Source organism: Vipera ursinii (genome assembly GCF_947247035.1).
Source record: "Vipera ursinii genome assembly, chromosome: 6".
NCBI classification, from domain to species: Eukaryota; Metazoa; Chordata; class Lepidosauria; order Squamata; family Viperidae; genus Vipera; species Vipera ursinii.
In genome coordinates this window covers 43,837,916-43,865,866 of record NC_139515.1, presented here as the reverse complement: position 1 = coordinate 43,865,866, position 27,951 = coordinate 43,837,916, and the positions used below count along the sequence as shown (strand labels likewise).

The 27,951-nt window shown below is 38.1% G+C and overlaps 1 protein-coding gene across 1 annotated transcript; it reads right to left on the bottom strand.

The window, feature by feature from the left end:
- Nucleotides 1–354: 354 nt before the first annotated feature.
- NUP107 (nucleoporin 107) lies at nt 355–26,867 on the bottom strand. Its single transcript, XM_083365934.1, has 28 exons — nt 26,675–26,867; nt 25,606–25,682; nt 24,706–24,783; nt 24,393–24,508; nt 20,977–21,109; nt 20,064–20,167; nt 19,068–19,195; nt 16,925–16,973; nt 16,440–16,511; nt 15,826–15,914; nt 13,907–13,985; nt 12,972–13,085; nt 12,063–12,153; nt 11,075–11,151; nt 10,134–10,193; nt 8,851–8,996; nt 8,705–8,753; nt 8,011–8,080; nt 6,986–7,104; nt 6,666–6,704; nt 6,216–6,366; nt 5,554–5,660; nt 4,963–5,065; nt 4,707–4,867; nt 4,146–4,271; nt 3,833–3,946; nt 3,202–3,369; nt 355–693 (listed from the first exon to the last, which is right to left on the bottom strand). The coding sequence occupies exons 1-28, from the start codon at nt 26,680–26,682 to the stop codon at nt 586–588; spliced, it is 2,736 nt and encodes a 911-aa protein (XP_083222060.1). The 5' UTR covers nt 26,683–26,867; the 3' UTR covers nt 355–585.
- Between the last annotated feature and the right edge of the window lie 1,084 nt (nt 26,868–27,951).

Sequence of the window (27,951 nt, the reverse complement as noted above, 5' to 3'; positions counted from 1 at the left end):
GTTCAGCTGTTCCTGCAGCTGAAAGGTATATCCTTTGTGGGGCTGGAGGGGAAATCCTTTGTGAGGCTGTGGGCAATTGGCCATAAATGTTTGCCAAACACACAAAATGTGGTCATATGACTGCAGAGGACTCTGTGTGTGTGATGTTTTATAAAGGCCAGAAGTGTTTTATAGGCCATACAGCACTTTTCTGATGCTGCTGTTAACTCTGGTCATTAAATGACAAGTTCTAGGTTGAGGACTACATGTATTACTTCCTTGTTACATCTATAAGCCACTTCACAATCTGGCAGGTTTATTGATGCAAACTACTTCCTACATTTAAGCAATATAAATCTTATTACAAAATTATTGCAATTTTATTGAGAAAAATAGAAAGTGTTATCCATGCAATTCTTTATTTTACATATAAAAAAAATCCAAACTGCTGTGTGCCAATGCCAATGTAATATTCAAATATTTCCACATAAAACGATGGAGGTTGAATCCAAATGTTCTCTATTTCATGGAGGCCAAGAATCTGTGATCGAAACCTGATATTCATTTGTATTATTAATTTTATCTGTATTACTTAGAGCAATGCAATTAAGATTGAATTTCATATCCAAGAGGATCAAGACCTTGATCCAGAAGCATGAGGGAAGACTCTCTCAACTTCTGTAAAAGTTTCTGGAGTTCCTCCTTGGAAAATACCTGCAGGATAGGAAATAAAAATGTAAGCATAACTACAATTTGAGATAAAATATCCAATCTTCTTTGCCTGGAAATCTGGTGATTAAAGAGAAAACTATTTTAATGAAGTATTCATTCCACTTCTTAAATTTCTGGATTCTGTAACAACCAGCATGGTAATTCAATTCATTTTTGTGGTTAGCCTACCAATATCCTATTTTATTCAAGTGCTTAATTATATTTCATATTTTATTAAAAATTGGAAAAGCTAGCTTATTCATACTTTTTAATAGTTTGTCTTTGATCTTTGGAATTTTCTACACAATACCATGGACAGTGAAATTAAAGAGACAAGCAGAGCATTAAAAAACAGGTCAAAGAATATATTATCATATAGACCCAAAGGTTCTTTTTTTACGAGGCAGTGAGCCATTTGCAGATCTGTAATCTGTAATCCTTTGGGATTACGTGGTTTTGCATGAATTGGCCATAAAATGCGCTCTAAACGTCATGTAAGTCACAACAATAGAAAAACACAGTCTGCTTAAAATACTACTACACAAACATTAGCTGTTGTCATGTTTTAATTGAACATAACAAGTAAACATTCACAGTGCAGGGTGGAAAAAGTATGTGAACCCCTAGCCTAATGACTTCTCCAAGAGCTAATTAGAGCCAGGAGTGAGCCAACCTTGACTCCAATCAGTGTGATGATATTGGATGTGTTGCTGACAGCTGTCCTGCCCTTTAAAAACACACACCTGTTTTGGGTTTACTGGTCTCAAGAAGCACTGAGAACCATGCCTCGCAAAAAAGAGCTCTCAGAAGACCTTCGATCATGAATTGTTGACTTGCATGAAGCTGGAAAGGGTTACAAAAGTATCTCCAAAAGCCTTGATGTTCATGTGTCCACGGTAAGACAGACTGTCTACAAATGGAGAAAGTTTAGCATTGTTGCTACTCTCCCTAGGCGTGGTCGTCCTGTAAAAATGACTGCAAGAGCACAGCGCATAATGCTTAATGAGGTAAAGAAGAATCCTAGAGTGTCAGCTAAAGACCTACAGAAATCTCTGGCACATACTAACATTTTTGTTGACACATCTACAATAAGGAAAACATTAAACAAGAATGGAGTACATGGGAGGACACCACGGAGGAAGCCATTGCTGTCCAAAAAAAATATTGCAACACGTTTGAAGTTTGCAAAAGAGCACCTGGATGTTCCACAGCACTACTGGCAAAATATACTGTGGACAGATGAAACCAAAATTGAGTTGTTTGGGAAAAACACACAACACTATGTGTGGAGAAAAAAAGGCACAGCACACCAACATCAAAACCTCATCCCCACTGTAAAACATGGCGGAGAGAGCATCATGGTTTGGGGCTGCTTTGCTGCCTCAGGGCCTGGACGGATTGTTGTCATTGATGGGAAAATGAATTCCAGTGTTTATCAGGACATTTTGCAGGAAAACGTATGACCATCTGTTCGCCAACTGATGGGTGATGCAACAGGACAATGATCCAAAGCATACAAGTAATTCAACAAAACAATGGCTTCAACAGAACAGAATACGCCTTCTGGAGTGGCCCAGTCAGAGTCCTGACCTCAACCCGATTGAAATGCTGTGGCATGACCTTAAGAGAGCGATTCACACCAGACATCCCAAGAATATTGCTACACTGAAACAGTTTTGTGAAGAGGAGTGGTCTAAAATTACTCCAGATCGTTGTGCAGGTCTGATCTGCAACTACAGGAAACGTTTGGTTGAGGTTATTGCTGCCAAAGGAGGGTCAACCAGTTATTAAGTCCAAAGGTTCACATACTTTTTCTACCCTGCACTGTGAATGTTTCCATGTTATGTTCAATTAAAACATGACAACAGCTAATGTTTGTGTAGTATTATTTTAAGCAGACTGTGTTTTTCTATTGTTGTGACTTACATGACGTTTAGAGTGCATTTTATGGCCAATTCATTCAAAACTCCACATAATCCCAAAGGGTTCACATACTTTTTCTTGCAACTGTAGGAGAACAAATCCATCAGGACAAGATTCAGCAGTCCATCTGCATTTAAAAGACAAAGGCCAGTCTTTTGAAGACAGCAAAGTCCACATTCTGGACAGAGCGGACCGCTGGTTTGAAACGGGTCAAAGAGGCCATCTATGTCAATACTGAACAGTCCTTTCTCAACATAGGGGGAGGGATATGACATCATCTCCAGTCTACAACACAATCCTTTCAACAGTTCCAAGAAGGCTCCACACCCATTTGCCCTACTCAGGTGACCCTGAGGACACAGATAAGCCTCCAGGGGCTCCAATGACTCACTAAAAGAATGCAAATGACCAGCTGTCTGCAAGGAGTATAAATCCTGCCATTCCCCACCATCCAGTCAGAGCTGAAGAAGCCTCTGGCATAAGAAGTGAAACATCTTCAAGAAAAACAAGATAGTCTAGTTGCCTTGTGAAAAAAGCACCTTTGCGACAACCATGACCTGAATGACTGAGAATCTCCATAGACCTTACCATATAGAGTTTGTGCCTATCTGAGGCAATCAAGTCAGCAAGTCTTAAATCTTCCTGATACTGTCCAGTGCTGTACAAGACTGTATGAAGGAGGAAGCACATCATTGGCAAGCAGAGTTTTCGCAGCATGATCATTTGATGAGAGCGCTCAGGGTCATCTTCAGTATCCTTGATGAAAAGGTATAGCCATGTATTAAGCCAAAGTCCTATACACAATCTTAACTCTCTCTACCCTAACCTTTGAAAACTCACCCACTTTTAATTAGAGAAAAAGTGAGTAAATGTTAAGTTGTGCAATTCTTCCAATTCTAACCCACAAAAACTAACCTGGCTACAGGACTATTAAATTTGCCCTTTTGCTTTAGTGTAAGATAGAAGATAATTTTAAATCAGAGCATATGTGATCTTGCAATTTCATTTCTGTTTAAGTGCAGGTACTATTTACACGGTTAGTTTCCAGTTTCTCATGTAACTGTAATTATGATTACTTCGAATAAGAGTTAGTCCAGAGGAAGTAAACTCTTGAGTTGTACATAGGAGCATTCTAGTGGGAAAAATGAAGCTATTCCATTATCTTTTATTCTATTATTATCTAAGACTAGCTTTAAATGCATATTGGACATAAACCAACCTCTCTGACATCAACCATCCATCCTCCATCGATAAACAATAAGACGTTATACATTTTTTCTTTTGCATCAGCTGTAAGAGCATCTAAAAGACCTTTCCAAATGTCATAATCTACCTGAAAAAAGATTACAAGAAAAAAAAGATGTGAGACAATATAGTAAAAAATAAAATAAAAATCCTAGTATAAATTTCTGTGACTGGCCTGAAATATATTGATAAGTTTATCCACACTTTATCCATATGGATAAGGTATTTATGGGTAAGATTTATATTTCAATATATTATGAATGAGTCATTTTTTCATATATATTTACCTCATATTTCTTCTCTTTGAGTTCAAGGGCAACTTTTTCTGTAAAACTTGCTTGTGAAAGCTGGCCTGGCTTCTGTGGGACTGAATTCATGTGTTTAAACCACTCATTAAAAGCTTCATGGGCTTCCTATTTTGAATTGGAAGTAGGCAGTTATTATCAAATACATAAATCTAGAAATATGTAGGTTATGTGTTTATGAATTCTCTGACATCTCTAACCTTGACTATAATTAAACAGATCCTTTAAACATCTAACTAGTTTACAGACTCTGTGTTCCCTCTTCCTCATTAGTTGATAGCAGAGAGCTAAGCCTACCCCACTCAGTTGAACTTATTTAAAAAAAGAAAGAAAACCCACTCAGTTTGGCTTAATCTGAAATAAGATTCAATCTCAGAATGCAATAAGATTTTACTACTATTGCTGACCTCTGTATTAGCTTGTTTATTAAAATAAACAACATATTTGAACAGTGTATATTTTTCACACTTAATATTAGAGCACTGACATATTTTTGGAATTAGGAGATAGGTTGTCCTCTTTGGAACATAGTTACATTCTTACCAGGTATGCTCTAATACATAAATGTTCCCTAATAGCATTGTCATCTTCAGCCGGAAGTGGACTCTCCATTCCTTGTTCTTCCCACTGATTGTATATTTCAGCTATAGAGTCTTGTGGAATTTTTATAAATACTTCTGTGGCTGCTTCATGCTTCTTAGATGCTATAAAATATTATTTGAGAACATAAGTTGCTTTCAGATTCGGTAGGCTTTAATTATTTGTTTATAGTTTCAAACTCATGGATAATATGCAGTACCTAAGAATTTTCTCATTATAGCATTGCTTTGCTTAAGTGCTTCAGCTCTTTGAGCAGGATCAAATACTAGCCAGTCAATCACATCAATCTTCAAGCGATCATCCTGGGGGGGAAAAAATCCTGTGTTAATATCTAGGGTAACCAAATGCCCTAAATTAGCTTTTAAGGCTAGAAAAGGGATTTGCTAAGACACTGGTTACCATCTAGAGATTTTAATTGTGCATTATGGGAGAATCACAAGTACCTGGCATATTTAGAGTTAATCACAATTTATATTAAATGATATACTTGAGTTTTTCACATTTCAAGAACAGTGTATAAATGTAGAATCAGGATTGCTACTTTGAGCCATTAAAAGCATTTAAAAGAAGTGCTTGCCACTCGGTTGGAACCCAGACAAGCAAAGCATCCCAATGAATTATTACAACAATTGCCACTTTTGCAATTACTTTTATTGACCAGAAGCTGTTGGAAGAAAAGCAAAAGCTACGCATGCAAATTCACAGAGGAAAAGCTTCTGCAAGTGATAAAAGTACACAGATATATACTGGTTAATATTAGAGACAGAGCACATGAGGTACCACCACTCACCTCTGTTGTGCCCGTCTCTATTGCAAGATCATGATGGAAGAACTCACTAGTATCTTTCTTGCAAATATTTTCAACCACTGTTTTTGTTATAGTTACAACGTCCAAACCTGCTTTGCAAAAAAGAACAAAGATTATATACCAAGAGCAGGAGGGATTTGTAAGATCTGCGGGGATAAGAAACGGCATTTAAAAGAAGCACTGAAACCGAGTAGTTTTCTATGAGATGAAACTAAATTAACTTTAAATGGAAATATTGTCTTTACTTCATTTACAGCGGTAATTTCTTGGGAGGCAAAATTTCACTGCAGAACTTTTAACCAAGTAGACATTACGGCACATTAAATAACTAATGTTATAAAAATCACTTCCACTATGAACATTTCAAGCTACGACTAGCTGAATTGTACATATTCTGTTTAGAAATATTATAATCATATTCACCCATTTACAAATAGCCAGCCAGGGAAAGAGTTAAATGTTTCCTAAGAACAAGGGTCTTCAAACTTGGCCCTTTTATGACTTGTGGACTTCAACTCCCAGAATTCCTCAGCCAGCGTGCCTGGCTGAGGAATTCTGGGAGTTGAAGTCCACAAGTCATAAAAGGGCCTAGTTTGAAGACCCCTGCCTAAGAACATTTCCAATTCATCACATTTTTTTCTAACCTGCTTCCTTGGCAAGCTCCAGACAGTGGTGCCGTTGTTCGGTCTCTATGACATCTTCCAAGAATGCAGCATACTGAGCAACTGCGACATCTTGAGGCAGGTGGCTGACATAAAATGCTATGAGATCAGTGTGCTTCTCACTTATTAACCACTGGAACAGAAAACAAATGCTACTCTGGGAAACAATATAAATATTACTACAATATCTAAAATATAATGGTAAAACAACACAATGCGGATACAAATGCATATATATTTACATTTACCTGAAAGGTAGAATAGCAATGCATCAGTATACCTGTGCCATTAAAATCTAATAATGTCTTCTTTCAACTAATTCGATGACATATTCCATATGTAAAAAAGGTCATAAATGTGCAATTATTGAAACAGAGGTAACACCTTTGCTCTTTATTGTTTCCATTTGTGCAAATAATGAAACAGATTTACCTGAATGTAGGTCTTTAAAATATCAACTGATACTTCCTCCTATATGGGAAAACAGATGCTTTAATATAATTGACTAATTATATTAAGGTATGAGGTTAATCTTAATCTATTATAATAATATGTAATTAATATTAAAACTTGTCATTTGGCTACCATTTTAAGGGATATGAAAATGCTTTCTGCAACTAGTTCTCATATTTTAAGATACATCACTGGAACACATTTAGAAAGTTTTGTTTGTTAGCTGTGACACTTTATTTCTAATTATTTTGCTAATATATATACACATTCAGAATGGCTGAATAAATTAATGCATTTACTTTGGTTTGAAGCCCCAAAGTACGGAAAAATAAAATGAGATGAGTCATGAATCGAAGAAGATGCCCAGGGAGCATGTTTCTGCCTTTGGAAAGCCATTTGTAAAATTCATCTGTAAGACCTGAAAAATAGTAGCAAGAAATATAAAATAATTACAACTGCCCATCGCAGAACTAAAGAAACTAATTTCCTCCCATTAGCTTCTCAATTCATCTGGGATATACTCACATTATTTTCAGCCAAGTTTATCACAGCAGAACAGGAAAACATATTTTTTTAAAAAAGCAGTAGGCTGAAGGCTTCTACATTTTTACTTTTTATGTGCTTTAATTAAGCACTTAAAGATGTTGGCACTTTAAAGTATGAAACTAATTTTAATTTAAAAAATCTTATGGGCACCCAGGATGTTTGGAGGCACCAAGTTACATACCTTTGCTCTAATGCAGACATGTCAAACACAAGGGCCGGGGGCCGGATGCGGCCCGCAAAGTGGTTTCATGTGGCCCATGAAGCCATCCTGGAAACAGGGAATGGCCCCCGCTGCCTTGGTCCTGGCCCAGAGACCCTCCTCCTGCCAGAGACCCTCAGATCTGTCTCACTCCTGCCCAGGCCCCCATAGGCACCCTTGATGTGAACGATGTAGAGCTGGCCACGCCCACCCAGTAGGCCATACACACTCTAGCCACGCCCACCCAGTAGGCCACGCCCACCCTGGCCATACCCACCCGGCCCCTTGAGGGCAACCGCAATGCTGATGCGGCCCTCAATGCAATTGAGTTTGACACCCCTGCTCTAATGTTTCAAAAGGCAACATAGTCACAAGTGCCTCTTTTATGTATCAACTGCATCCCCCCTCCGTCCCATCTATAAACATTTGAAATAACTACAGATTTTTCTTTCTTATCCATCTTTTCTGCAGAGAATAAGTAACTAAATTCTTAAAGCCTTGTAAGTATGGTTACTCTATAACAGCACTACTAAAAACACAGGGAACTGAGAATGAAAAAAGACCTAGTGTAAAACTTACCATCCACATGTCCTAGGATAACAAACTTTTGAATCGTATGATAGTGCTCTTGATTCTCTTCCAAAACCCTCTGAAAAACAATTTATATATTTATGAAGTCATAACATATAATCATAGAAAATTATTTGCAATCAGGATATTTAGGCATCTTTGAAAAAGATTATTTTGCAGCATGGTTATGCTGAAGGGCAATATTTCTGTGCAGTAATAAGGGACATTTACTGGCTGATTCATGTTCCATTATAAATTCATCAGATGGTTTGCTTGTTCTGATTTAATGGTGTGTAAAAACCTATCTGTTATGATCAAATTCGATGTGCAAGTGGTTTGTTCAAGCTTATCAACACACAATTTAAATATCCTGGTTTAAATATGTGAACTCATCCATTGTATAAATGTTAATAGATAAAACAGTATGTTGTGGTCACTGCATCAGATTTTTTTTAAAAAGAATAGTTTAATCTTTTTGACTAATAAAAATCTGTTATTGCAGATTAAGACCAGGGTGCTCCAATATATTTATTCATATTCAGTGAACTATGCCCAAAGTCTTTCTCCCAAGTAATTGACTACATTATTACAACTTTATCTGGAAGCTTGTCCCTGAGGACCCTACAGGACTCAGTTATGGGAAAATACATATAAGAGTAGGTTATGACATATTCCTTTAAATCTGAAAAAGCCTCAGATTTACCTTTTTGTCTGTTGCTTGAAGTTCTTCAAATACTTTTTCTAAAGTCCAGCTTCAAACAATGAAGAAAAATATAAGCAAGAAAAATGGCAGTTAGCATTGCCTTCGAAACTTCATAGCAGCTATTAAACAAACAAAAAATAACTCACTTTGTTTCTAAATATTCTCTGGGGAGTTCTTCCTTCTCCTCTGTGTTCATTACAGTAGAACGGATTTCCTGTTCAACAAGTGTGTCTACCATGACCCTGAAGTATGCCCAAACAGCATCTTCCCAGGTATCGCAAACTGGAAGAAGCTTTAAAGTTACAAAGAAAGCAAATAAAAACCCGGCAAATTGAAGTTTTGGAGAAAGTATAATATTAAAGCTAGCCCAATTTAATTATGAACTATTGACACACGCAATGAGAATGAATTGCAATAAACTTTAATTTTAATATTTCTTCTCCCCATAAGCATGACTAGAGAGGAGGACCTGGAAATTCTTGCCAATTACAGTTAATATTAGTTACAATTAATTTCAAACGAATCAACTTATTGTTAAAGATAAGATTCTTCTCAAAAGAGAGTATCACATACAGGTAGTCCTTGACTTACAACAGGGTGCTTAATGACCGTTCAAAGTTACGACAGATTCTCCAAAACTACTTGCGACCTGGTTTCAAAGTTGTGAGGGTTGTAGTATCCCCGCAGTCATTCACGACTGACTGCAAGGATGCTGCAACACGCAGTCACCCACCTATCCCATTCCACTGGCTCTCTGCAACCACTCATCTATCCAATAGAGATCAGACAGTTGTAGTGAGCGTAAATCAGCTTTAGCCTGCAAGCCACCAGCTTGTTTCCCATCCAGCAAGGGAGGGGAGGTCAGGGCTTTTGGAATTTGCAAGGGGAGATCCCACCCAAGGACTTGCAGAATTCAAGCCTATTCCAGGGTACTAGCAACACGCAAATTACCTGTTTTTTTTTAGCTTCTGATAGAGATACCCAATCCAATACAGGATTAGTTTATTGCAGAAGAAGCAAACTGCTGTTTTATAACAGGCTCTATTCTCGCAACACTATCAAATTATTTTTTTTTAAAGAAGGCTCCATTTGTCAGTGCAGCTTATGAAGGTGGGGGTAGCCTTGGGAGGCCTAGAGCAGCCAATCCTGAGCCTATGTAGGGTTCTCTGGGGGCCCCTACCCCCAAGGCGCCCATGCTTTGTTAAATGACTCTCCTGTTTGTTTTAACGTTTACATCAGAGAGAGCAAGGAGTGGGTCATTAAATGAGGTGATTTTGCTTAATGACTGTCATGACATGCAACTGTAACGGCCAGGCTCCATCTCGAGGATTACTAGAATGGCCTTGCTTGCAATTCCATTATATGATAGCAGAATGATAGCAAAGTGTTCAACACTTCCAACGCTTACTGAAAAAAACCCATATCATACCTGTTTGAGATTCCCACTAAGTGCTGCATAGATTGCTCTCTCATACTTGTCAAACTGTTCCTAAAAATATTCAATTCATAAATATTGTCCGATGTCATTATATTTAAGAAATATAATACATATTATTGCTAAAGCATGGCATTCAATCACATCTGAAGCAATCAAAATAATAAAATAGCCTAAGCAGTTTCTCTCGGTAAGATAACGTAAGAGGACTTGTCCAGCCAAAATATGAAACTCCTAAGATTGAGGCTTGCATGAAAAAAAAAATAAGAAAGAAACAAGGCCAAGTAAAGACTGAAATTCGAGGCAATATGCCTAAGTTCTATTTCATCCACTTGTCTTGTGAAAAGTTAGATGGTTAAACAATTACTCAACCAATGCCAATATAGTGAATGAACATTATTCTGATATTAAAGAGAACGGGACCGATGCTCGGGCTGATGCTAGTTAGTGAGATATTGCAATGCATCAGGGCTCATCTAGTCATCAGATTTCCCTACAATGGCCAGAAGTACCATTCTCCAAGAGAGGTACTCTATGTACTCTGCCATCACCTGCTCCCCATCCTGGGAAAACCAGTATGCATAATAAACTATACAACCTTATTAAGATTATATTTAATTTTGCTATATTTTATTCAGATAAACAAGAAATAAGAACATTTGATTCATTCTATGAAGTGTGCAAAACGATTGTACATGACCTCCACCAACCTGGTGCCTGCTGGCTGGAGAATTCTGGGAGCTGGGAAAAGATGCTCTACAGGAGGAGAGCATACAACATTTAATTATGGAAAGTTTTAACCCTGGGATGAGATGTTCCAAGTACTGTAGAAGGCGTGCAAAAATACTCTTACATTCACATAATTATAAGTCATATGCTTATGCTACTACTGGCAATATTAGAAGTGAATGGTAGACGATTTGTAAGTTTCTTACCTTTTCTGCAAGTTGCCAGCAGCTTATTTTCCAAATGCACCTGTATGGGTTTCCTTCTACTGGCTCTAGCTCTTGCCCTATTTGTAAGAAGTAATTTTATGCAGCGGTGTAACATGAAGCATTCTGAAAATACAACCTGTCTCCCTCAACCCCAGAAAAGTTTGTATCATTTCATATAAGAAAGCTCCGGGTCAATACAGCTTTAATAGTTGTCTAGTCAAATCATCTCAGTTTTTGCATAATCTCTCTAGTCTACGGTTACATCCAAATTCTTGGTTAAATGAGCATTTTAAAACCAAGCTAAAAGCCCACCTCTTAATTTTTATTATTTAAAATTATAGACTTTCATTTTGGATGCAGTAACTGAGGTTGCACCAAACTAGGGAAGTGTTCTCTAAATTAAATGTAAAAGGAAAGGAGGGAAGTAGAAAGCATACAGCTGATTATGGATCCTTCAAATTGTTCCTGAGATATTAAATATGAAGTAGGCAGTGCCTGGAAACAGTGATAAATCTTTAAGAAACATGGCTACTAAGACATCTGGGCCCTTTATATCAGGGGTCCCCAATCCCTGGTCCGTGGACCAGTACCAGGCCGTGGCATGCCAGCAACCGGGCCGCACAAACAAGCAAAGCCCCATCCGCAAGATGTAGGCAACACACAAAACCATGCACTCTCCGGTGTGCGGAAAAACCTCTCCACAGAACCGGTCCCTGGTGCCCAAAAGGTTGGGGACCTCTGCTTTATATCAGGGAAAATTATGAGATAAGGCTAGACTGACTCTTTTATTTCTATTATAATTAAGGACTTTACATTATACTTGGTAACTTTATTTTATGAATATGTAACCTTTGATGAACTGAAATAAATATTTTTTCCTTTCCAAGTGCACAGTTGTAGAAAACAGCTAAGGGAAAACAGGAAACAAAACGGTGAACTTTGCCATGCTTTGTTCTATATGTGCTTATGCTATTTTTCACTTCAATACCTCCATTCATGTTAGGATCGTGATACAGTTTCCACCCTTCAAGTGTTGCAGCTCTCCATGCCTGGCCACACCTTTTGCAGAGTCTTTGGGCCTGAATTCAGGAGAAAGAAATATTTTGCTAGAAATAATTTCTAAATAACATATGGTAATCTGTATCAAAACAGTGCTAGATTTTCATTTTAAACAAACTTTTGTTTGTACATTTACTCTAAAATTATCGTGGTTTACTTCTACTCAAAGAAACAAGTCCTATTATTCAAAGTTCCGGTCAATGCACCAAGGATTAATGCAGTTTAAAATGTGAACACTTTATTCCAAGCTTTTTATGTAATTAACGACCAAAATATTATGTTATTTTTTGCCAATTAAAATTTTCCTAGATGCTTAAGGAATTGAATGTTAATTTGTATGTATTTATTTATTAATTTTCTATGCCATCTATTTCCCTTACAAGATGACTCTAGGTAGCTAACAAATTAGTTAATAATATTGTTAAGCAACAAAAGCTTTTTATTATTTCACAGATACTATTTATGATACAAATTCACAATTCCACTGAAGAAATAAATGCCACTACAGCAGGGTAACTTTGATTCTATAGTTATTTGCATAATTTTGTATTTGAGGCAATTTTATATTTGTGTATGTTTAAAAATTGTTATTCCGCCTTTATTATTTTATAAATAACTCAAAGTGAACATACCTAATGCTCCTTCCTCCTCCCATTTTCCCCACAATAACATCCCTATGACATAGGTTGGACTAAGAGAGAGTGATTATAGCAAAGATATCCATCCATCTTTCATGCCTGAGGCAGGACTAGAACTCACAGTCTCCTGGTTTCCAGCCTGGTCTTTAACCACCACACCCAACTGGCTTAAAGGAAAATATAAAATTCCATTGGCTTACCTCATCAGTCATTCCTGCTCTAATGAGAGTAAAAAGGAACTTGAGCAATCGTGCATCATCTTCACGATCCATATCATCAAGTGGCATTTTCTGTCTTATTGGAGCATCTGGGTCCTAAATACAGAAATCAAACAGATTCTTTTATATAACAGATTCTAAGGCAATTCTAATCCTCTGGATTACCTTGCAATTTTACTCTTTAAGAAATTAGACAAGATATTTAAAAACCTTGTCATTAATTTACTTATCCATTACAATGCCTGCTTCCCTCCATTCTCTAAAATTACTAATACTCATGTACCAAAAATTCAGTTCTATCACGACTTTCTTTTAAGTCTTCTCTATCCTAATTTTTTTTTCTTTTAGATATAATGCTTAGCCCATCTCTTTAAACTCTTTTTTAAGGCATTCAGGAAAAAGCCTGACCTATTTTTAAGGATTCTTCTCAACAAAAACTATGATTAATTATTCAATTAATATTTAAATACAAATAGTTAAAGACATTTGTTAATGGAGCATAATATTCAGAACAAGTCATTTAAAGGTTAACTGATTTCTTTAAGATATATATCTATGACTAAGTTTTAGTTATTGAACCTTCAGATCCTGTTGTTTCCTTATTAGTAGTTGTTCCAATTAACTATTTTTTTCTAACCCAACAGTCTCAATCTTTTGAATTAACTTTCTGTCCACCCTCTATTCCATTCTGGTTTACACACTAGTTTTTCTTTCATTCCCTTATTATATCTTATTACTACTAATACATGTAATTATTCCTCATAATGACTAATCTATTCAATTTGAATGTGTACTCAAGCTGACAATAAAATATTGTCTATTGTAATGGTACTTTAACAAATTGATTTTTATACAAGAATGTTTGGTAAATATTTAATTTAGATATTTAAGGTTTGGAATTGGCACGTTATACTTACTACTTCAGTCACTAATGGACGTAAACTCCCAGTGAATGTGTTTAATTGCCGCTGTTTCAAAATGTGTAATGTATTCTCCCTAAAAAAAATCGACAGCATTTACTAATTAAATATTCTAATGTTATAGTTATGTAGTGTTATATTACAATAGCTTATATCCAAACAGCCAAATGAATGTCAGGATGGTTTTATTACATCCACTATCACCTATCCTTAGTCTTTAAGGAAATAATGTACTTATTTTCCACAAACTTTCCATGTATATATATTTTAAATTGCAATTGTGATAACTTCTCTCTCCAAATACTGTTCCCAAAGAGATTTATATTGGTGATATACAGTATATAGCTCCATAAACCAAACAAAAAGACCAAAACACCTCACCAGCAATCAATATCCAGATAAGCAGACTGACACCAAAATTAACATCAGACAAATATTAAGAAGCAAACAATACTCCAATCGTGGAACTGCCAATCAAGCTAACAGTAAACAGCTCAACCAAAGAACCATCAGCACCACGCCCACCAACAATGACAGGGCAAGCCACTAGAATATCAACTGAGAGCAAACCCCCACTGCCTACTAGCACTGCTAATGTTGCCTAGTTTGGGTAGTGAAATGTCTGCAAGAAAACAGCCAAGTTCAGAGAGCACCAAGGACCCCTTCATTTCAACCCTGAGCTATGAACATTTTCCTCTATCAATATATAACTCCTTTTGTTTAGAATGACAAAAGCTTCTTTATAAACCAGCCTAAATTGCTTCAGAGACACATTTGCTCTCTTTCCGTTTACCAGAACTCAAATAATTTTTCACTCACACACGGTTTATTTACTACAACCTACTTTCTGGCAGTAGAGCAACTATCTCATGCTTCCTCTTATATTGGCATATAAAATCAACTTATAGGATCCTCTTAGATCTACATCCTCGTATGTAGATCATAGGGTCTGGGTAGGCAGAAGACAGTTTGTCTCCAATTGTTTCTGCCTTTCCAGTATCTTCCAGCAGAGTGGGTGCACTCCAGGTCCACTCCATTAAATATTGTGGAACGTAAGAAACATTCCTTCTCTGTTGCAGCCCTCACCCTCTGAAAGAGCATCCTCCCAAAGAGAAGAACTTGGCTCTTTCTCTTGGGTTCCAGAAGGCTTTGAAAACTTGGCTTTGGTCCCAGACCAGGGGTTGATGCTTGCTATGTTTAATGGCCCCTGTTTTCTTTTGTGGGTTTAGTTATCACACTATTTTAGCCCAGCTTGCCTGCTAATTTAATAACTTTAGTTGCTTTTATGTCTTTAGTTTTGTGCGCTGTCCAGTCTCCACTGGGAGTAAGTTCCAATAAATTTAAATAAATAAATGAAATTACGAATATATTTATCTATTTAAATAGGAATACATTCAACATCTGTTCAAAACAACATTAGCATATCATAAAAACATAATTTATGCCAGAACAAAATTTCCAATATATTACTACAATAATAAATATACTTAAGAGATATTGGTCCCTTTTAGAAATGGCAGAAGCCATCTTACTTCTGCAATTCCAAGACTACAGATACCTGAAATAAAAGTAAATGCAAGCTTCTTGTAGCTGCCTTTTCTGTAGCTGAAGGTAAACCCAAACAAGAGAAGGGACTTATGATGTATCTCAATAGTGTGAGACATAACACATTTTAATATTTCATGAGCCTTTATCAGTTCGATATATCCTGTTTTAATATGTGCTATAAATTAAAATCCAATTATGGAAACAAGAGGTTATCACAACATTTGGTAGAGAGGACATGGGACATGCTTGAAATATAATGGATTACCTAACGATTATAGAAAAAACCACTTTTTGAAATATTTTTCAACTGTAAACAAAATATCAATTATAAATGCTCATGACTGCTCAATAGTAGGCCAATAACTTACCAGTATACAGACTTTGCATAAAATTCAATATTATCAGAGAAGTCTCCAATTTCATCCTTTGCAATGCTCTCTAACCAGTCTACCACCAACTGAAAATTAAATTTAAAAATAATTTCAAAAACAGGATAATTTACCTCCAACAACACTCTACTATGGGATAGTGAAAAAAAAATGCTTAAATCCAATTCTTACTCAAAGATAAATTTCATTAGATTTAGTTATATTTTTTCTTAAATATGAATGGAAAGGACAACAGTCTATCTCAGATCACTTCAATTCCTCATACCCATCCATCCATTTAAATTCACATTTATGTTTGGGTTTGAGGACCCAAAATGGCTGGCTTTTTAAATGGTCTTTTTCAAAGTGATGGGGTGGCGGGAAATACAATGCTGCTTTTCCCTTAGCTGCTCTGGTGACACTGACCATATAAAAACATGGCATTTTCTGAACAAATTATAAGCATTAACAGCAGAATGGTACAGAATGGTAGACTACTATCTGCCAGTCCCAGGAAACAGCACTGAGAAAATCTCTGTTCAGTTCCACACCACAAGTCTTGAGAAGGCATTCAACATTTCAGCACTTAACCACTTTATCTTATTTTGTCATACCTGGCTTTGTCGCACCAACGAATCTCTCTGGAATAGATTGTTCACAACAGTCTTTTCACTGGCATTTATAGCCTATGGAAAAATAAAAATAAATGACTGAAACACATTCATATAATATTTTATATCTTCCATGTTTATTCAGTAGTATCCATCAGAACAATGGCCCTTTGCAACAAACTAGACTGCTACTCTTATAGCACCTTCCAAATATGCTTGTGGGGATGAAAATCCTGAAGTGCAGATTGGGCAAGAGGGAAGTGAAAGTTCTGTTTCAGAAACAGAAGTATACTGCAGTGCTACCATTTGGACTTTGGGTCTTTTTAAGGCAACATCTGGGAAAAAAATAGCTGTTGTAATTATTCACTTCCATTGTTTTGTCTAGTTGTATTAGACATTTTGAACAGAGTGATATTTGGTTAAAAAAAAATAATATACTTTAGATTTGTATGTTTTTTGTAAAACAAAATGAGTTTGACAAAACTTACTGCAAGATCAAATATAGTTTCATCTTCCATAGCAGACTGTATTCTGTCTCTAGGTTTAAAAGACAAATGATATGATAGATTAACATTACAACGCGCGCGCGCGCGCACACACACACACACACACGCACACACACACACACACAAAGACATATTGATTTTGGAGAAGATGGCAAGTGACAGCTCTTTCATATGCTCTTGACTTTTTATTTATTTGTTTTATCTAGCTCTAATCAAGTAGTTTTAGTCCCTTTTTTATTTTAGTCAATACCCATAAATACACACCTCTTAGTACAATACAAATTAAAACATATATGCTAACATTTGTGAAGTCTAGGTGCAGTTTTCATGAGAACTAGGTGCAGTTTCCATTTCTGTCTCAAACAGAGAGTGTTGCAGAAATTACATGTATCTTCCAGTTCCCACTTAGTCTTGCTTTCGATGCCTTACTAATAGTTTGTGCTATGTGTTCCATAGAGCATGGCTTTTCAACCTTTTCACAGATTGTACCACTTTTAGGACATGACAATATTTGAGTACCACCAGTGCTTAGCAAGGTGTCAAAAAGTTGATGACTAAAAAAAATGGAGGGGGGGTTGGGCTTTACTGGTTAGATTCATTTGTTGTTATAGAAATGGCTAGTTTACGATATTATGGAAAAGTAAAAAGTTGAGGTTCAATGTTAATCCTTCCTTCCTACTGCAACAGTGGAACTCAGAAGTCAATGCCTTTTCTTTTCTTTTTTCTTTCTCCCCCTCACTTTTCCCTCTCACCCTTCGCTCACAACCCCTCCACCCTTTGCTAGAAAAAGCCTCACTTGCTCTCATTCACTCACACTTTGCTCACAAAGCTTCTCGCTCCCATTCACTCTTTGCTCGCAAAGCCTTCTCGCTCTCACTCACATGTTGCTCGCAAAAGCTTTTCTTGCTCTTCTCACTCACACTTTGCTCGCAAGCTTCTCGCTCTAATTCTCACACTTTGCTTGCAAAAGCTTGTCACTTTCACTCACTTTGCTCGCAAAAGCTTCTTTCTCGCTCTCACACATTGCTCACAAAAGCCCCTCTCTCATTTACTCACTTTGCTTGCAAAAGCTTCTCATTCCCATTCACTCACGTTGCTCGCAAAAGCCTCACTCCCATTCACTCACTTTGCTCGCAAAAGCCTCTCTTGCTCACACACTCACACGTTGCTCGCAAAAGCCTCTCACTCCCATTCACTCACTTTGCTCGCAAAAGCCTCTCTCGCTCACACACTCACACGTTGCTTGCAAAAGCTTCTCGCTCCCACTTTGGTCCCAAAAACTTCTCTCGCTTCCATTCACTCACTTTGCTCGCAAAAGCTTCTCTCTTGCTTCCATTCACTCACGTTGCTCGCAAGAGCCTTTCTCTCAGTCCCATTCACTCACACATTGCTTGCACAAGCCCCTCGCTTGCTTTCACTCACCCTTCGCTCGGAAAGGCCGCTCACTCAGTCTCTCACCATTTCACTAACAAAAGCCTCTTCTCTCTCTTTCCCCATGTTTTTTTTCCTCTCCCTCTCCCGCCAAAATCTGCTCCTTTTATAGCTTCTCCTCTCACCGCCCTCCTACTCCTTTTCTCTTCCGGGTCCACCAGTAGCTCCAACCAGCATGCAGCTGCATGCTCAGATCCTGGCGCTTCTGTTGAGCCCTGCAGCTCCAGCTGGTATCCTCCTCCGCTACATTTGGCTAGGGGTCGTGTACCACCTGCCAGGTGCTCAAGTACCATTGGTTGAAAAGCCCTGCCACAGAGGGCTTTAAAACAGTATTGTTGAAACCTCCAAGTTTAATACTTTCTTTCATATTTTTCAAATTATGTGACACAGTCTTATTCATCATCTACATTCTGCATTGAATTATCTATCACCCAATCGCCAAGATAAATCCACTTTAGACTGAAAACATACTTCCTAAGCAATAAATGCAGGACTGAAATACAGACAGGATTGCACTGCAAATTTACAATAACATACTTTTCCTGAATAATGTTCTTTCTAAGACTGAACAAAATGAAAGTTTTCTTAGTGCTTATTTCATATAAAATAAACATTCATTTTTTATTCAAATATAGACTATAACACAAGAAGGTAATATGCTGGGGAAGGATTTGAATGGCTTTTAGAGAGTTACCTGTAAATTGATGACAAGAGTCTCCATGTTACCATTTCCTGCTTTAGAAGCCACAAAATACTTGCAGTTTTGGAAAATTTCTGTTGTCCAGGAGTTGCTCGATACACTATTTTTTGAAGAATGTTTAGCTGATGTTTGAAAAACAATGAAGAGCTACTTTATTTGATGTTTTATGTTATTCATTATAATTTTTATATTGTTTAGCATAAAGTAACAATTTATCATTTACTGTATTTTGCATTTTGAGTATGTGAGTTTATTTTTAGATGGTGGTATGCAAAGAGCAGTTTTCAGGCTTGCAGGATAATTTTTAGAAGAAAGTTCCTAGCTTGCATAGAATAGCACAAACAAGATTGGACTACAATAGGACTTTTAATTCTGTAGCAGTAGCTAATGAGAGTCAAAACTGACTGCTATTCTTATCATTAGCAGAGAATGCTGCATGTGGCATGAACACTACGAAGACTATTAATCTAGTCTACATCTCTATGTTATCAATTACTTTATCTTACCATTTTCACATAATTATGTAAAAGTTGATTGGTCAAACTTTAGATAATACAAATCAGTATCTATAAGCCAATCTAGTTACGATCATTTTTTATGGAAAATTCTTGGACTGTAAAAAGTGTAACTGAAGGTACTAAGAACTGGATATTTCTTCATCTCTGCTTTGCAGCATAAATCCCAAAGAAAAAAGAGTGAGCAAGTTTCCTTTCAAAACAAGCTTACAGTCAAAAGTCTGATAGGAAAAGTACAGACAAAGGGGAAAAAGATAGATAATAAAATTGAAATGGTGGTGATGGTGAGTAATGTTTTTAACTTTTCTTTTAAACCACATATTTCAAGTAACTAAGTGGCTCTCGTGATTACCTGCAAAGTATCCTTCCTACAACATTTGATGAAGGCCAAACTTACTATTCAAGCTCTGTGCTTATTCTAAAGAATTCTGGTTAAGCAAGAAATCATTGAATCACATAATAGAATTCTATATACCTGGTTACTGCAAATATCTTCATACTCATCTATAAGTTCAAAAACAGTATTTGAACTGTGCTTTAACAGGGAATGAAGAAAGTCAGGAAACATGCTCCGAGCAGCTAAAATCACAGAAAAAACACGTATTCATTAGTATGATTTGTTTTATGCAATTGTTAATTGTTATGGCTTTACATTTAGACTTTTAATCATCACACAGATCATCCTCATGACCACAACTGAGGCTGGAATCTCATTTGTTAAGTGAAGTGTTCATTAAGGAAGATGTTCATGTGACTGCTTCGCTCAGTGACTGCAATCCCAACTCTCCCAGTTGGAGTCATTAAGCAATTGCACAGGGGTACCTTGGGAGGGGGAGAGGCCCTGAGAGGCCCAGTGCCCACCAGCGTATGGAAACATGTCATGGGCCAGGAAGCCTCGACTGGCCGCTACAGGGACCAATGGCATGCAGAAACCTGTCACAGGCAGGGAGGGGAGGGCCCTCTCCTTTCCCAGGTCTACTTACTTTACCTTTTTCTACAACTGATGGTAGAGGCTTTCTAGACTCTGCAGGTTTTCTGGCCAGAAAAGAGCCTTTCTAGCCTTCAAAATAATCACCCTTGCTAGGTTTCACATTTGCCTGTCAGAAACATCCTCACTTTGCAGGCAAAGGGAATCATTCTGAAGGCTAGACAGACTCTTTTCTGGCCAGAAGGCTAATGAAGGCTTTCTTCCCCCCCCCCCCCAACAAATTGGTGCCCTACTGTTATGACCCAAGAGAATACACAAAGAAAAGCTCGCTCAGTTTCCTTCTATTCACTGTACATTAAACAGCTCACAAAATGTGTTTTTATCTCCTTTTCTCATAGGCTCATTGGTCAATATTGTTAAACTGTTATTCAAATAAAACATGCAGATATTCATCTCTTACCAGCTTCCCCAGGGTCATCCTCATTCAAGAGGACAGCACTCTTTGTGACATCTTCTGTTGCACTATAATCTAAGTTTGTGAACATGACTGAATGTGGAGGCGTAAGTGCAGCTGTCCAGTCACTGTCATCTAACTAAGACACAAAGCATTTTATCAGTATCAAGGCAAATTTGTTTTCTAACTGCAGTCTATTTTAAGATTCGCTGAAGGTAATAATACACTAGAATCACAATTATAAGTTGGAGAAATGCGAGGTAGGTATTAGCTTTCACAGAAATGATTTTTAGCAAAGCATTAAAATATATTTTATTTAGACTCAGATCAACCTACCTGGCCATTATGAGGCTAGAATCACATCTTTAAAAAGTAAAGGTAAAGGTTCCCCCGCACATGCGTGCTAGTCGTTTCCAACTCTGGGGGCCGGTGCTCATCTCTGTTTCAAAGCTGAAGAGCCAGCGCTTGTCCGAGGACGTCTCCGTGGTCATGCGGCCGGTATGACTAGACGCCAAAGGCGCACGGAATGCTGTTACCTTCCCACCGTAGTGGTCTCTATTTTTCTACTTGCATTTTTACGTGCTTTCGAACTGCTAGGTTGGCAGAAGCTGGGACGAGTAACAGGCCCTCACTCTGTTACGCGGCACTCGGGATTCAAGCCCCCAAACTGCCGACCTTCTGATCGACAAGTGGTGGCTCAGTGGGTTAGGATGCTGAGCTTGTCGATCACATCTTTACTGTCCATATATTAAAATATAATCTAAAAATTCCTTTTGTTAGCTGCAAGAACTTTATTTCAACCAATATAAATGTCACATTATTTTTAAAGGGGTTATATATCAAGACAAGGTTTTGTGATTAAAAAATAAAACCAATCAATTAATAAAGGATAATACAGATTCCAAAATAGTAGATAACACCAACTCTCTTCCCATCAAGTTAAAGACTAACATGATTTTGCAACCTTCAAAGTGACAGTAAGAAATACGTTGATGCATTTATTTATTCATTCATTCATTCATTCATTCAATTTTTATGGCCACCAGTTCAAATACCGTATATACTTGAGTATAAGCCGAATTTTTCAGCCCACTTTTTGGGCTGAAAAATTCCACTTCGGCTTATACTCCAGTCAACAAAAAAACTTACCGAGGACTTGTGCGCGGCCGAGGCTTTGGTGCTTCCGGGATCGCGCGCACCTCTCCCAAGCCACCGCCGTCCGGAGACCTGCCGAAGTTTGGGGAGGTTTGGGGAGGTGCGCCCGCACCTCCCCAAACCTCCCCAAACGTCGGCAGGTCTCCGGACCTCCGCGCCCTGCCTGCCTGCTTCTTTCCGCTGCGGAAAGAAGCAGGCAGGCAGGGCGCGGAGGTCCGGTGACCTGCCGACGTTTGGGGAGGTCCCCAAACCTCCCCGAACGTCGGCAGGTCTCCGGACCTCCGCGCCCTGCCTGCCTGAGCGGAAAGAAGCAGGCAGGCAGGGCGCGGAGGTCCGGAGACCTGCCGACGTTTGGGGAGGTTTGGGGAGGTGCACGCGCACGTCCCCAAACCTCCCCAAACTTCGGCAGGTCTCCGGACGGCGGCGGCTTGGGAGAGGTGCGCGCGATCCTGGAAGCACCGAAGCCTCGGCCGCGCGCAAGTCCTCGGTAAGCTCCGGGCGGTCACTTGCTTCGCGTCTCCTGAGGGAAGGGGGGGCAACTGGAGCGGGCGTGTTTCCTCGCCTGCTGGGCGCCGCGATTTGCCCGGGGAACGCGCGGGCCCCGAATGGCAGCGTGGAGCGAGGAAGCGGACAGCCAGGGCTTCCCCGAGAGCCGTGGCCACACAGGGTATTCCTGTGTATTCAGGCTTGCAAAATGGCGGATCGAGCCTCTGCTGGCGGCGGAGGCTTGCAGAGCGCGGATCCAGCCTCCGCCGCCGGCGGAGGCTTGCAGAACGGCGGATCGGCTTATACTCGAGTCAATAACTTTTTTCAGTTTTTGGGGGTGAAAATGGGGGTCTCGGCTTATACTCGAGTCGGCTTATACTCAAGTATATACGGGTGGTGACTAATTAAAAAAATCAATTAAAACTAAATACAAACACAAGATAAAAATAATATATATAGCAACTGAGAAAAATCAGAACCCTGTATGGTAATATAACCAGGAAACAGGGCGTTTCACACACATGAGATCCTAGGCCTGGACAGATAACCAGTCTTCAAGGCCTTATAAAAGCCAACAGAATCAGGGCCAATGAGAAGACAGGTACTTGGCAGAGAAGGCATATCTCCTGGTCCTGCTAGGTGTCATTCCTTGGCTGACAGGACCCTGAGCATGGGTATCCTGCCAGACCAGATTGGATGGTTAGAAACAACTGGGAGAAGACAGTCTCTCAAGTAACCCAGTCCCAAACCATGAAGGCATTTAAAGATGATAACCAGCACCTTGAATTTCATCCAGAAACACACTGGCAAACAATACAAGAAGCAGTGGTCTTACATATGTTGGATAACTGACACCATTTACTACCGTGCAGTTGCCCTTACACTGCAGGAATCCAGATGGGCAGTGACAAGGCATGAGTGACTGTTTATACTTTCATTTAATAGCAACATACTTACTAGCTGTAACTAGTTATCCTATCTGTGCTGTAGAAATTCAGACAACCAGGAGACAAAAGCAAAGAGTACTGATGGCCTGGATTTTGTAGTCAATGCAGAATAGCCATGAGAATAAACTATAGCAACCAATCATATTCCTCTATGTCATAACCACCTAATGGGGAAGGGAGGGGCTTTCTTGAATATTTTCAACCTCTCTAAATCCCAGACAAATACTGCAACATAAAATCCATAGTAACTACAACGGTAACTGTTATTTCTTTACTTACCGACCAAATAACTCATTCATAAAAACTACAAAATATTCTTACCCTGCTATCTTACACGGAGGAATAGTTAAGCTCCAACAAGTTCTTAGAAAATTTTTCATATTAACTTAATGAAATTTAAAGACACATTGGAAAGAGCAAACCCTCCAATAGTTGCCAGGGCTCAATATACACTTTAGCAAGAAAGTATGGCATATCGCTTGGAGAAAAGAATGTGGTGAATGTCCTACTTGACTGAAATAAAAAACAGGTGTCACAAACAGATCAGTTTTGTAGGTGGAAGGACACAGTGCACAACTCATTGCAGGTTCCATTTGTATTATTTTTTCTCATAGAACTATACATAGCAATCTTTCCAAAACCGTTTATAGGAAGAAAATTAAGAGACTCACAGTCTGCTACTTTATGAATGTTTCCATGAACATGTTAAGTGGAGTTGGATGCATTTCTGAGATTGCCACTTTGTGATAATAATGGGTTATCACAAAGTAGTCGTAGGTGGCTCAATTATCTTATGCCCTGCAGTCTAATCATTTCTGTTTAGTATGCTCTTACCAAAGATGAATTATCAAGGTACCCAGGAGTCTTCACAAAGTAAGGTGATTTCCTCTCTCTGCCTTGGATGGTAGATATATTTGACTGCCTTGTGGCACTTCGGCTCCGTGGAGTAACTGGGAAAAATGTTTTTGATTATTTTTCTAAAAAACAGATACTTTTGTGTTTAACACTTTTATTTTGAAAAAACAAAACAAAACAGAATTCTGGATGACAAATAGAATACAGTAAATTTAAAGGACTATTTTATTGAAGGAATTTTACTATATGCTATCTGTAATTTTTAATATTTATTAAATGTAAAGAATCTTACCAGAATGAGAAAACAGCCCTGGAGTCCTGGGAATTGCTAACCCTCTTGTTGACATGCCACTTAAACTGTCATCCAACACTAAGAAAGGAAGCTAAGCTAAGAAAATGCATATCAGATTTTGCCTCATCATATAAAAAGTTCTCCTATCAAAATTTGGTAAGCAGAGCTCTTTCATCAGATCCTGCAAATGCCATTTTTTCCTAGCTGGTTAGCTACAGACAACCAAGCCAGATGATGCTATACACAATATTTGTTTTTTAAATAAAAGCCTAGTTTTATTCCATTAACTGGAAATAGGGATAACCTGATCATTAATGGAAGAGGAAAATCAAATTCAATTGTTCACATTTTACACAATGCCACAATCAAGAAAGCCACATTATAATTAGTGCTGTAAAGCAACAGGCATTCTGTGATTTTTTTTATTACAAATTGTGTGTAGTAGTTTGTGTATTAGATTAAATTGGCAAGAAATGTTTGTCATCTAATTCAGGGGTTCCCAAACCCGGTCCGTGGACCAGTGCTGTGCCATGTCATGCCAGCAACCGGTCCGCACAAACAAACAAAGCCTCATCCACAGGATGCAGGCAGCACACAAAACCATGCGCCCTCTGGTCCACGGAAAAACTTCTCTCCATGGAACCGGTCCCTGGTGCGCAAAAGATTGGGGACCTCTGATATAATTCATTCTAATACATTCCAAACAAGGAGAAACATTGAAAAATGTTAAAGACTGAAATCACATAGAACTCTGCACCTATTTGAATTAAGAGTATATATATATATTTCTTTTTAAAGAAAAAGATACTATTTTTGCAGCACACAATAACAATAGGCATCTCTCAAATTACATCATTTATGGGATACAAGTTATATCTTAACTACTATAATAAAGGATACTAGAAACTTTCTTCTGAGTATTTTGCTTTTGAACTGGATGAATCATTTCTTGTGATGACGTATTCTGAAAATCATTCCTGAAAAGAATGAAAAATATTTTGAACTTTGCTCAATATTTTCTCTTCAGACATAGGATGGATAGATTTGTCTCCTTTTGATTAAAAAAATATATTTGGGAAATTTAAGACTTAAATGTATTCCTCAGCAAGTCTTTTTTTCTTCATGCACACAAGTGACTTTCATGAACAATCACATTTCTATGTCAAGACTTATACAGGCAATGAGAGGTGAGAGTCATATTCTGTTAAATCCAGCTTCTGATTTATGTAGATGTATACGTGTGCGCACATGCACACACACCCTGCTCCCTTCAGGATTATAATATGGAATTGGAAAAAGGTGAAAAAAAAGCATAGTCATCATCAAGACGATGAAATAATCCTTGAATAGGTTTTAATTATCTTTTTTTATCTAAAAAAGTAAAATAGATATAATCACTGTGGAATTACATATTTCCTAAGTTAAAAAATATTAACTGTTCTTAAAATCCTGCCAAAGTGAAAATAGCAAGATATAACAAATGTGATATTCCACAGAAGGCACTTCAACCAGATAAAAGCCTCTGACCCGTTATCCAAAGAGCAAGGCATGTAAAGAATAGCTTCAAGATGACAGTCCTAGCAGAATGATGTGGGTGAAGGAGGTCCAGCATTTTTGGTTCCTTTGCCATATATTGTTTTGGGGTGAGAAGACGACTTCAATTTCCCGGTTTTGTTTTTTTTATAAAACGTGATGCTAGACATGCCACCCAGGCCGCTAAAATTATGCCATTAATTGAGAATAAAAATTACTCCGAGCCACTTTGAGTTTAATATAAAAAGATAAAAACCCTTTTTTATAAGGGTTTTATAAGGGTTTTAAAGAAGACAAACCCAGTAATAACAATAAGAGATCTGCTACTGCGCCGCCACTATGCAAAATCTCATTAAATAATTGATGCGATAATAAACACGTCCATTTTGAAGGTCCCCACATAAGCCCTCGTTAGCCTAGGGTCAAAATAGCTCACCGGTCCATTTCTGCAATTCGAGGCCAGCGGACCTCCAATCTGACTCCAAGCCGCTACTTGAGAGTTCCCGCTTCCGGAAGTTTAGGTACGGAGACAGGAAGGGAAACACACTTGGGAGAGAATGGGTGGAGTTGGAGCCGCGAGATGATATCTTTGGTTCTGGACTAACCGCCTGGTGAAAACCCTGTTGTTTTTCTGTAACGTTCCCAGAATGCTAACATGCTTCCGGTTTGCAGAATGGAAAATAAATCTATAAATCCGTTATCTGCTTTGAGAAAGGCACGTTTATCGAATTCTTGTCCTCAGATCAGCAGATAGAGCGCCCTCTACCGCTCTGGAGGATTATATCCCCGTCTCTGAACATTGATGGGTCGATCTGCTTGTCTCCTGTTGTTGCCATAGCATAGGCCAGAGGTAGGCAACCTTGGCTCTTTTATGACTCGTGGACTTCAACTCCCAGAATTCCTGAGCCAGCACAGCTGGCTCAGGAATTCTGGGAGTTGAAGTCCACGAGTCATAAAAGAGCCAAGGTTGCCTACCCCTGGCATAGGCGATCATTTGACGCCCGCTAGATTTGAACTGTTTGGGAAACAACATTTGAAGATCGAAATACTGGGTTATCATCTGGAGTCTGTGTGCAGATAGATTCCTTGTTATATTTGGAAAATTTACTATGAGAGAGTGGATTTTATCTGCAATCGTCTGGATTAAAATAAGCTACCTTTATTATTTTTATAAATAACTCAAAACTACAAACGCAGCTAATATTTGTCCTCCTCATTTCCCCAGAACAACCACCCTGTGAGGTGGGTTGGGCTAAAAGAGAGTGACAGAACCAAAGTCACCCAGCCGTCTTTCATATTAAAGTGTGACGCAGTCTTTTAGTTTTTAGCCTGGTACCTTAATCACTAAACCATACTGGCTTTTTATTCAAAAGTAAATCAGTGGCGACCAGATAAGGCTGCAAAAATCAGCTGATAGGATAATATAAATAATACAATTCCCTATACTATGTAGTCAACATATTTTTGCCATCCAATCAAGAACTTGGAAACAAACCCAATGAACTAGATACCATTTGGATACTCTTATGCTAAGAGGTTGAAAAATATACATATGTATTTTTCTTTAATTAATTTTAATTTAATTTAGTTAATTTAGTTTTAAGATGTATCTGTTTTACTGTTTTTAGATTTTCCCAGGTAAAATGCCTACTTGTAAGCCCAAACTTGTGTGTGTGGTATGGGGAGTTACAAATAAAATCATGTAACTTAAAA

What these genes read in the sequence shown, in the direction of transcription:
- NUP107 (XM_083365934.1), bottom strand. An exon ending in CGATCCTAACATGAATGGAG is followed by an intron (nt 11,152 to 12,062) that starts GTATTGAAGTGA and finishes TCTTACAAATAG; the next exon opens with GGCAAGAGCTAGAGCCAGTA. An exon ending in TAGAGACGGGCACAACAGAG is followed by an intron (nt 5,066 to 5,553) that starts GTGAGTGGTGGT and finishes TTTCCCCCCCAG; the next exon opens with GATGATCGCTTGAAGATTGA.